The 12063-nt window shown below is 43.8% G+C and overlaps 1 protein-coding gene and 1 long non-coding RNA gene across 3 annotated transcripts; both read right to left on the bottom strand.

Annotated features, from left to right (window-relative positions):
* Positions 1 to 3876: 3876 nt before the first annotated feature.
* LOC124466771 lies at positions 3877 to 6241 on the bottom strand. Its single transcript, XR_006955996.1, has 3 exons — positions 6046 to 6241; positions 4922 to 4940; positions 3877 to 4460 (listed from the first exon to the last, which is right to left on the bottom strand). It is a non-coding gene; the product is annotated as an uncharacterized LOC124466771 (long non-coding RNA).
* A 33-nt stretch (positions 6242 to 6274) lies between these two features.
* Positions 6275 to 9625, bottom strand: p2ry4 (pyrimidinergic receptor P2Y4). 2 transcript variants are annotated; one of them, XM_047018393.1, is made up of 2 exons: positions 9336 to 9625; positions 6275 to 8956 (listed from the first exon to the last, which is right to left on the bottom strand). In XM_047018393.1, the coding sequence occupies exons 1-2, from the start codon at positions 9351 to 9353 to the stop codon at positions 7838 to 7840; spliced, it is 1137 nt and encodes a 378-aa protein (XP_046874349.1). In that variant the 5' UTR covers positions 9354 to 9625; the 3' UTR covers positions 6275 to 7837. The 2 variants fall into 2 exon arrangements, with proteins under 2 accessions (XP_046874349.1, XP_046874358.1); XM_047018402.1 differs by having other exon boundaries at positions 6275 to 9006; positions 9336 to 9622.
* Positions 9626 to 12063: the final 2438 nt, after the last annotated feature.

Below are 12063 nucleotides of genomic sequence, written 5' to 3'. Positions count from 1 at the left end.
GCAAATGACAGCTCTCCACCTCTCCGATTTCGGGAAGTAAAAGGTACCAGCGCTACTGTTCCACTGAGCAGTGGTGAACCAGGGGTGGGGACACGATGGAGGAGGAGGCGGGTAGCGGGGCGGGCTGGTGTGGCCGAGGGGGAGAAAGGAAGGCTGGGGTTAAGCTCCTCTGTCCCTCTTCCCTGGCCTGTCCTCTGGATCACGGTCCTCACAGGTAACATAGAGAGGGAGGAACAGTGCCTGTCTCAGCAGATCAAAGGAGCTTCTCTGGGACCCGTGTTAAAGAGCTTATTACAGCTTCACCCTGAGGCACTGTCAGCTGATAGCACAGCTCCACACTCACTGGCTATAGCAGGGAATGGCCAGAGGAAGCTAGCACTCCAATATAAACATAAACCTGCTCAAATGGGTCGGACACACACACTTCTGATCTAATGCCTTAAAGGCCAGCTTTTAGAGGTACTGTCTCCCTCCAGACAGGATGTGATTTCTTGGGATTAAATCCAACATCTTATTCCTCAGCTCAGCTCATAAACCAGGAAGACGAGAAGCTCCTCATTCATTCCTGGCAGCGAGCAGTAGCATATCAGATGAACATTGGATGGTGAACACAATACAATGAGCACAAAACAGGCTTGGCAAGCATATGTAGAGAAGCACGCGTATACACACATGCTCACAAACACACACGCACGTTACACCCAACAAAAGGGGCCCTTTCCTTAGCATTAGTCGTGACACACACAGGGAGAAGACACGGAACATATTGTGTTGGACACTAACTGGCCCCTGACTGAATGGTACTTTTACTGCTGCTAATTAAGTGCTAATGGCAGTTCCCCCTGCAGAGAATACTAATTAATCTTCTATTCTTCTGCTAGCAGAGCTTGTACTCCAGCTCGGACTAATGAGGGGAAGCAGGTAAGTCTTCTCCTTGCGCTGGGTTAATAAGACACCATGGAAGGCTCTGGAAGCATGGGGCTATACACAGGGGTGTTTCCTGTTCCTCTGCACCCCCTCTCCCACAACTCACACACAAAGGGGAGCAAGGGCAGCAATGGGGCCAGCCCTTAGGGTAAGCCAGTAGGCCAGCTCAAGGCATCAATGTGGAGACCACCAAGCTTGTTTTGAAATATGTTCATTATTTTGATTTGAAATCTTACCAAATGGAAAAAAGAAGAGTAGAACACTGTTATACCGCAATGCCTGGCATAGTGTATACTGTCTATCTTTTACCAAGGACATACAGGAGACTTGCAAATAAAACAGTTCACGTTTTTATAGCTCGGTACACCTACTGTCATTTAAATAGACAATTGTCTTGATATTGAGTACTATGTATATGTTTACTGAGCGGGGCTGTCCACAACCAATAGAATTACTACTTGCAAACTGCTGATGTCTCAAGGAAAAAAACCTCCAGTTGGATACAGTTTCTACTTTGCTAAGCATATGCACATTTGAAAAATGAACACATCCGTAGCGTGTTTGGAGGCAGACTGCCAGGGGAATCAGATTCAAAGTGCTGAAGAATGAGGGTGTGAGTACGTGTGCACAAGTAAACACAGATTGGGGATGGTATTCGAATTACCTTCGTGAGATAATGGCAGTGCATTAGATTAACTTTCATTCCTTAAATGCAACACATTTAGGTAATCTTGTCCCCCAAAAACATGTCAATGCCTGAAAGGCCTCCCTCTCGCTATCAGGAGGTTCTGGGCCCCCACTCTGATGCAGCTGGGAAGGCGCTCCCGTCGACTGTCAAAACCCAGCGCCAGATCTAGTTATAAAATAATTGAATTTTCATATCAGAGGGGACCAGAGTCCCAGCAGACAATAGGAGTGCTGAGTCCTCTCTGATATTGGCTCAGGCCCTTTGCCACGCGCATGAAATCAGTATGTTAATGTTGCAGGGTTTTCTTTTTTTAAGGACACTTGTGCTCTCGCAATGTACTACCGATGCGGTTTCAAAAAATTGCAACTATTGATAAGTAGGAAGCCAGCAATCCCCTGGACCCCCTTCTTTCTTGCCAAACACACACACATACACACACCCTCCCCCATCTCCCTCTTCCAACCAACCAAGACTCGAAACGTCTCACCCCCTCCCATCTCGCACCATTATTAAAATAGTAATTTATTTTTCTAAATCAGAATGACAGCTTGCTTTCTTTTCTCTGCAGCAGGCGGTGAATCACCCAGCTTTAATTACTTTCGTAACTTCGCTGACCCTGTGAGCGCGAGGCTCGGCAGGAGAAAATGGGGCCTCCAACAAAGGCCTTCCGCAGCCACCGCCACCGCTGTTCACCCCACATGCTAACATTTATCAAACTCTGGATTTTATAAGATTTTGTTAACATTTCACCTCCTATCTTTTAACACTCTTCTCCAACTCTCCCATTGCTACTGCATGCACCCCCCAATCTTCTGACCCAGCCACAAGGACGAAATTGGTTGTACAAGCGTATAACTAAAAAGCCTAATTTGAGTTGTGTGTGTGTGTGTGTGTGTGTGTGTGTGTGTGTGTGTGTGTGTGTGTGTGTGTGTGTGTGTGTGTGTGTGTGTGTGTGTGTGTAGGTGTGTGTGTGTGTGTGTGTGTGTGTGTGTGTGAATCCATACATATGCGTCTGTGTGTGTCTCTGTGTGCGCATGTGTCTTCGTAAAAATGCTTTTTTGGGCGGGTGTTAATATGCACATCAGTGTGCTGAGACAACAAGGTCCCTCCAGCAGACCAGAGCAGGCCAAAGGTCCTTCTCGTCTCCGTATCCCCCTCATATCCAGGCCACGCCCTCCACAGCAGGCAGACACAGGGACCAGGAACAGGGCCCACAAAACACAGATCAACATGGATGAATGCTGCACTTGATCAGCCCACAGACCTTTGCCCTACAGGGATCAGGGTCAAGCTGCAGGATAGGAAATCGATTCAGAGACACAGAACTATCAGGTCCAATGTCTGACCACAGGTCAAGCAAGGACTAATTCATTTTAAGGCTCAAAATCTGGGTGCAAGACTATCCAATGATCAAATGAAAGACAGCCAATGACCTAACCCTGATCACACACTGAGGTTGGAGTGAATGATCCAATAATGAATTTAAAGAACCAGAAAAAAAGAAAACTCAACATCCTTCTTTACGCTTTGATACATGGTTCAGTCATGTTTCGTGTTTAGCCAGCAGAGTCCTCCAGTTTCCCATCATGCCTCCTGCCTGTCTTATTAAAGTGTCTAATATGGTGTAATCCCTGCTATCGCTCTCACCTTCTCACGGGCGCAGCGCGGGTTTGGCTCCAGCGCTGGTGTGAACCAGGGGCGGCAAGTCAGGGTTGGTCTTTCGCTGACTGTCTGATAATTGAATGAGTGATTATCCCACCCATTAATAGACAATGATACAGAAAACGCTGCCATATGTCCAGAATATTAATGAGAGGCTGCAGCGGCCTAGATAAGAGAAGCACCATGCCATCTCTGTAATAGGGGTTAAAACAATTTGCCAGTAGTGCCTGAACCCCCCCACCGGCCCCAACCCCCCGCTCCACCCTGCCCCGTTCCCCCCTCACCCACCGCCCTACCCACATGCCTCCTCCCCAGGCACCTCCCCAGACCCTCACTGCCTATTCCCCTGCATGTCGCTATGCTAATCCAGGGTCCTCTCCAACTAGACTGCCCCCCCTCCCAGGGCCACCCTTGTGCTTGGCCCTGACCTCACTGCTCCAGGGTCAGGGGCGCCATTGTGTGGGAGAGTGCATTGAGGGCCACTCAGAGGCAGAAAAACATGCTAATGACACAAAGCACAAAGTTGTGTATTTATGCTTTTTAATGCTTTATATATTAGGATGGAAAGGGGTTTCGCCTGTTAATGATTCATGCTGAACTCTCCAGTTAAATAAGCTTTGAATTAATGCTAAATCAACGTTCAACTAACCCCTTGTAAAATATTGTGTTGTCCACTGCCTTCCTTTTCAGTGGCATGTTGGTCTGTGTTAGGGACTTGTCTACTTTAAGTACTTTATCACCTATTGACATCAAATAAAGACAGTCTGAACAGTGCTGAACAGTGTCCCTCATAACTCTTGTGGAAAAAGCATTTCAAACATAACTTTTAGGGCATGTTAAAATGGACTTTTCCTTAACAAGCTGAACAGAACGATGCAAGTAAAACGTCCAGGGCAGGGCTCCTCCTGAATCGCCATGCCAATCAATATCCAGCATCTATTAGTATTGAAAAGCAATATTTTCCCTTTTCACTTTCCAATAATTGTGCTTAATACTGTGAAGAACCTTATCATAGGTCTGAAGGTGAAAGAAAGGCTGGTAACCATGGTGACCATGAAAGCCATCGGTTTCCTTTTCAGCGGGATAATGAACTTCTCCCCTCCTTATGTCACTCCTCCTCTCCGCTCACAGCCTCTCAGATTAAATTGTAGTCCATGCGTCCTTGAAATCCTTCATCTCCAGTCTATAATTTGCCAAACAAGAGAAGAACACAGAAAAATGCATGAAGCTCCACAAACATTACAACACTGAAAATTCCTGCCTGGGTGAGCTGGGCCTAAATAGTTTTCTGCTTATTATGAAGCCAATGTCACAATACTTAACACACATTGTCTGAGAATACATTAGGATACATTTTCTGCATTTATAGTTATTGTGGATTGTGATGTAGTGTGATTATAGACCTACTAGTTTAAGAAATATACCAGGCCAAAATGGCAGCATTCATGTTAAATATCAAGAAAATTCGTTTCCATCATTTTGAGACATCCCTCATATTCAAGACAGATTCCGTTGCATCTTATACATCACGGGCAGTCAAACCTACTTTTATACATTATTTGAATCGCTCCAATTTTTGGATAGGTGGGATTCTGTAGGACAATGTAGGACATTTAGTGCATTCAACCTTGATATCCCCCTCACCTGCGTTGCGTCTTCTGTCCTTGAGAGAAGAGACGCCTTTCATGTCAGCTCGCGGTGGAAACAAGGATTCCATCGAGAAGGAAAGGGAGTTTGAATCAATGCATGAGTGAGGTGTATTAATTAATAATGACAAATAATGACTATTTGCTAACATGTACAAAATCAAGTCGATTTCATGGAATGGGACAAGTAGACATGTTAGACGAATTTAATTTGTCCGCATTTGCACAAATCAACGTTTATTTTAAACAAATCGGTAAAATCTGCGTTGAAACCAATTACTTTGACAGTAGTCTATTTTAAGCATGCGTTTGACAGGGTTTTAATCATGCGCCCCTTAATTATTTAAAAGTGCATTTATTTCAAACAGGATATGCCTTTCAGTGGCCATCTGTAGGCCCGCAGACATTAAACCTACAGTAATGTGAAATGTCAGACTATGGGCTAACTTCTTGGATCCGCTTTTTATTTAGCCCTATAGATATCTTGTTTTACTCATTAGAGAAGATAGTTGACCAATTAACGTTGTCAAAGGGGTTTTAGAATGTTATTACAAAAAACAGTAGCGACACCTGCTGCCCAAATGAAAAACAACGAATTTAGAACCAATATGTGCCAGAACTTACCTCGGCATGTTACAAAATACACAGTACATATGTATTTAATTTATAATACAAATATATATATATATAAATATATATATATATAATTAAATTGGATGACTGCTGTCTCCACGGGTATTAATTAGGCTACTTGCATGTGTAGTTGGAGTCAGGCCACAGCAAGGCGCTATTTCGCTAATATTCATCTAATAGTTTATATTACGTGGTTCCATGTTGAGTCGACTGATGAATATTCTTGAACTTGAATCCTGAACATGAATTTATAAACACTTGCTATGCTCTAGATATAATATGTCTCCATCTAATGCTATAGAATAGGTCCTTCTTCACATCAGAGCAAACAATAGTTTGGATACACACAGCTGGATACACATCTGGTATTTTCCATTGGGAGACAGTTCTGTATTTTTGGCATGCAGGGTGGGAAAGACTCAAAGAGTTGTGAGCGGAGCGCCCAGTGCAAGGGCATGGACCAGCTCCCTTCCGGGCTCTGTTACTCACCCCTTTCCTCTGACTTCCTCAGGTCTCCCCATCTGATTGATGGAGGACCTACGCCTATGGCACCGCATTTTTGATACACGTCATCAAGTTTCCAATAGACTCCCTTTATCACTCCTCGAAGCTGCATTGAAACTGGATGGGTTTCAATGTTTATGCAATGATGCAAAAAAGATATCACAGATGAATGAAAAATGGCTAAATCAATTATAATTATTGACACACAAATACATTTCCAAAGAATACAACCATGGATTGTATATTTAATGACATTGTTAAATTTTTACAAGCAGATTTAGACACGTGTGATCCTGGTATAGATTGAACCTACTGTAGTATAAGGATCTTTGCTAACATGTCAACCATAAAAATATTTGATAAAATAACTGAATTAGACCACATTTACACTCCACGGTTATAACAATAGTCAGAGCAAATCTAACAATCAAGTCTCACAAAAAAAACAAAAGCACTAGTCAGCCAGTCACATGTTGAAATACTTTTTGGAAAATACCCCCGAAATGATGAGGAAACAGGCTATCGCTCAATCGCTAAGGGAGCAGAATGGAAACCCCCCACCTTTTATGTCCCCTGTCAAGGCGTGGGCTTCTAGGATGGAGACGCCATCCAGCCTGTACACAACCCCAGCCAGCCAGACAGACAGACAGCCATCACTGATGTACTCTCCTTGCAGAGAGAAACAGCTGTGGAGCTTCTCAGCACATCTCAGTAACAGAAACAGCTGGAACGGTCACTCTGACAGGCTGAACCTGCAACAGCTTCTGGGTCTCTGTGCTCAGAGAACACAGTGCCTCACTGTTTGAGTCACTGGCTAAATTCCTCTGTTGATTATTAATTCAGGCCAAACCTTTCCACAGTAGTGTTTTAATACATTCGCCATAATTTATTTTTGTCATTAGTCATGTAATTTTAGTGCACCTCTCACAGAGTGGCAATCCAATAGAAGCTGATATAGGCTAGGGTGACCAGACGTCCTCTTTTACCCAAAAAAATGCGTCCGGCAGGGTTTCCAAAATTTTCCGGGATTTTGCCTCTTCGGATATTTGTGTTTCTCTATTACGCCCTTACAAGTTTTGGAAAGAGTATCTCCCTTACGTTCCACCTTCTTGCGCGAGTTCTGACTGTAGAGAGTACTGTTGTTTTGATCAGATAGTGCGGCATGCAATACAAAAACTCTTTTTCATCTGGTCACCCTATATAGGCTATATATCTGTCCTTCCTACTGAGCCGTGTACTTGACCACATAATAGGCTTTGTACTGACATTCCTCTGTGGTAATACTGGGAGGTGTATTTTGTCTCTGAGGGGGAAAAATACTGTTTTGTTTCCTGGATGAAAAGATCTGAACTTAGTCCTACTAACACTGCGACCGCAACAAGGAGGAGTAAGAAGAAAAACAGAAGTAACTCTGTCTAAGAGCTAGAGGTCTTTGGCTTGGTGACAGAACAGAAGAGTGTGTGCATGTGGTCAATATGTATATTCACTGTCTACTTCAGTGACGATAGAGTGGGCCTCAAACCCTTCAACCCTGAAATCAGCATCTTCCTGTAAGGTCTTTGAGGGTACACAACTCACACCACCTTTACGCAGGAATTTGACCTCTGTATCAGCCCAGTGACTGGTGCCTTCTTATGCAAAAAGAGAGAGGGCCACCTAAACACGGGCAGTTATATACAGTCAGGAATACAAGCACAAACCCTTCATGTCATTTATATCTATCAGTTCAAGATATCGGGATGATGTCCCATAGGAGTCTACGTGAGTTCCCATACTTCTATGTCTCCGGTTCACACCTGTCAACATCTGGGGTTTTGAAAGCCAGGGCAATGTCAGGATTGCCTTGGGGCCGGGTTTGCATGTATGCGCCCGAACGACTGAATGTGGCCTGACTTCTCTTCGTCAGAGCTTTCATTAGCTTTGATCGATAATGATCCCCAGCCAGGAAATACAGAATGGGGTCGATACAGCTGTTCACGCTGGCCAGCGGCCGGGTGATCTTATAGGCAAAGTTGATGATGTTGAGGCTTTGGCACTTCACATCCAGCAGGCGAGAGGTGTAGTACAGGGTGCGTGTGATGTGGAACGGTACAAAGCACACAGCGAACACCACCAGAACCACGATGATCAATTTGATGGATTTCTGCCGCGAGGCCCCCTGCTGGCTAGGGGACAAGCCTCGTCTGGGCCGACAGAGAGCCCGAGCCATCTGGCAGTAACATACCATAATAACCAAGAAGGGAATGGCAAACAGCAACACCATGACAATGGAACTGTAATGAACGTACTCTTCGAAGGCTTCCGGGTGAGTGGTGTCATGGCACAGCGTGTCGTTGTCCCGGGTAGTGGTAGTAACAAAGATCAGGTTGGGTACCAGGCACACAGTCACCGCTGCCCAGACAAGGCCGCACACCAGGTGGGCATGGTGTGACTTCACCAGGGTGAGAGCCTTAATGGGGTGGCAGATACCCAGGTAGCGGTGGATGCTGATGCAGGTGAGGAAGAGGATGCTGCAGTAGAGGTTGGCGTAGAACAGGAAGCGGACTATCTTGCAGGCGGTCACACCGAAGGGCCAGTGGTTGCGGTTTCCATAGTAGTAGATGAGTGTGGGCAGCGTCAAAACGTACAGGAAGTCCGACAGCGCCAGGTGGAACATAAAGACTGTGCTGGTGTTCCACGGACGCATCTTGGTGATAAACATCCACAGAGCGACAGAGTTGAGCACTAATCCCAGGACACATACCAGGCCATAGGACAAAGGCAGCAGGATGTATTTAAACTCCTCATTGAAACGACAGCTGTCATTGGAATACCCAGAGGAGAAAACGGAGTGGTTCTGTGGCAGGTTGCTGTAGATGGTGGAGATCATCTTCTCCGTCTGGTACCAAGGCTTTGGCTACATGCAATATATGTAGAAATGTTACAAAATCTCTGTCTGGGACGTCTCTGTTGGGACACCCCCCCCCCCCCCCCCCCAAAAAAAAACCGGAAGGTTAATAAAAACAATCGTAATTTCACTTCAAAAGTGTTTTCTACTAATTGTCGTGACTTTTCATGATTGAGAAAAAGATAGTGTGAAGTGTGGATATGTCCGGGAGAAAGGTATGGTAAACTGTAAATATATCGAGAGATTTAGTGCCCAGTCATGGAATAAGCTCATGCTTTGCCCACTCGATTTGTAAAACATTTTTGTGTAACCGGTTCATTCTTACGTAACTAGCTGTACACGTGTTTTGAATGGAATGTGTTATTTGAAGTATATAAAGCAAACTTACCCAATACGAGCAATTCATGAAAGTTTGGGGAGAATTCGTCAAGTGACCGCTCCTCCAGACGGACTGTTGAAAGTGTGCGCAAAAGATGAGATTGACTTCAACTCTCCGTCCGCCCCCCTTATAACTAAACACGACTACTTTACGGTATCATGTGTCCTAACTACTCGTCAATGCCAATGGCATTCAATCACGTATTTTTGGGGGGGGCTTTTCAGATTGTGGTAGATAAAAGAAGATGCTGGGAAAATACTTAATTCCAAGTCCTTATCACAATTTAGTTCCACTCCTATAGTTTCACATGATTATGCATCGGTTAATATCCAGTAATGGGAAGTGGAAATTTATGAATTGGCAGTGTTTCTTGCTGTACATACCAGACATACAAGAATGGGCTACTGAGAAAACAGTAACAACTATGGTGACAACAGATTCTGAGTTCTTAATAATAGACTTCTTGTCTGCTTTGCTGTCTCTTCCCTGTAGGCTATAACATATATATATGTTACTCTCTGTATTCCAAAATCAGTTACTAAGACACACCCTTAAACTCTTTCCTATAAAGTTAATGTTTAGACACTGCTGTAAAAGAATAAAATTATCAACGTTTTACATTTACACTCAGGTTAAAAAGTCCACTCTGAGATCAAGTATTGTCTATGTATTTTCCACATCATCTACCAGAATGACACTTCAAATGCCAGTAATAACATTATAAAACATGATCATAAAGACATAAATGTGGGAAGGATGAGCTACTCAACAGTGTTACACCATATAGTTGCACATGCCAGATGGTTCCATGCAGCCAATAAAAAAGACATAGACAGCATTGGAATAAATGTATTATGTCATACTGGACACAAATAAGAGTTTCACTGTTGTTGCTTTCAACACCATACATACCACCAACCACGTCCTCTGCATTACTTTAAAATCCTGTACGTAGCCTGAAACCTCTTTATAACACATCTACCATAAAGTCATTTCCTCTGTATTTGAGAAAGAGGTAAATGCGTGTTTTTGAATAGGTCGTTCAACAGAGTTGATAGATTTCTGCTATATTGTGTGTTTTGGGCGTGATAACACTGACGGGCATACTGATGTACTTACAGAGGAAATGCCTTATGTGGCCCTGTGTATTTAATCCGTTTAGAACAGCTAAGATTCCTGCCAGTTTGCTGACTCATGTCCTGCAGTTAAGAAAATGCCTATCAATCACCAATTATCCAACGTTGCAAATCTTCACAAGAAGAATAACAAAATATATTTAAGATAATTTTCACTCACACACATTGCAGGCTGTAGTCTAGACTGTGAATACATGATGCAGAAGTGATGTGTTGTGTATATAATATCTCAAATGTCATAGTTGCTGTGTTGAGGGGCTGTTCTGTAATTCCTTTTCTGCATTCCTTCATCAGAACCTGTGGCAAGGCAGTCAATTGGAGGTCAGAAGAGGATTGAAGAGAGGTCAGTGATGCCCCTCCTTCCACCTCTCCCCTCCCTATGGAAACTGGCCCCTGACCCTGAGACAATTCAAAACTTCCGTGTGTGTCTGTGTCTATGTCTGTGTCTGTGTGTGCAGTCTGGTCAGACAATGGCTCAGAGGTCTATGCAGAGTAAAAGTACATAAAAAAACAGACATTAGACAGTCAGCAACAGGACTGAGTTTTTATAGTAAGCAATCGTGTTATATGAAGCCTCTGAATGGTATTTTATGCTCTGTGTCAGTTCAACTTGTCCTTGTATGAAACAGCTCATTAGCATTTGCTATTGTTATCGACAGCGTGTTTAGACATGGTCCCAAATATCCCAGAATCTTAAGAGTTGAAAAAAAACGTATTGAATTAACACAAAAAGATATTGTGGGGACTTATTCGGCCCTGCAACTATATCTAGAGGGTTTTAGGGAGTTAGGCTTATGGTTACAATAAGTGTTAGGGTTTGAATGACATTACCCAAGCTCAAAAAGAGTATTGGGACACCACTAGCTCTCAAGGGAACGCGCGAAACTAAGGGGAAGGGGTAGGGGGAGTATTAGGATTCGACCTTAAGTTACTTGAAACCTAGGGCTATATGAATACTGCGCGACCGGCAACAATGGCGGCCAGATCATCCAGAGTCCGATAAATGTAATATTTTCGGCTTAATCAATTGATAAAAAAATTATGACAGTCTGGTTTTGAGTTATATATACAGTCATGAACATATATATTTGCAACCATTTTCCTAATTGAAACGTTTCTAAAAATCGCTAGTTTGGTACGCTAATGTTACAGTGCTGAATTGCACATCAGCCCCGCATTTCTTTGACTAGCATGTCTACAGATTTAAGTAAACTCTATTAGCAGCGAATTTCGTTTCGTATCAGTGCATTACACTACTTGCTTTGGAGATATCGATACGTGTTAGATGACGTACCTGTAACCAAGTGGCGTCCTATTTCTTAGGGATGTGTAGCCCTTCCCCTCAGTTTCGAGGGGCCAAGGGCTAGGGGTAAACTAAGGGCTAGGGGGAAGGGGGAAGGGGGAGTATTGGGATTCGGCCTAAGGGCTAAGGTTATTGGTTAGGGATCACACCATTTTGAATAGCAGTGAATGATCAGTTCCCATTTGGATAGTCAATAAAACCTGTGTGTGTTGTCATGTGTGTGTACTTGGTACAGTCCATGAGTCTTGGCCCGTCCACAAGACTGCCTTCTCTTGGGTCACGGACACATACCTGCCTG

The sequence above is a fragment of the Hypomesus transpacificus genome, chromosome 1 (genome assembly GCF_021917145.1).
Source record: "Hypomesus transpacificus isolate Combined female chromosome 1, fHypTra1, whole genome shotgun sequence".
NCBI lineage: Eukaryota > Metazoa > Chordata > Actinopteri > Osmeriformes > Osmeridae > Hypomesus > Hypomesus transpacificus.
Note: the sequence above shows the minus strand (reverse complement) of the source record. Positions and strands in the feature narration are given on the sequence as shown.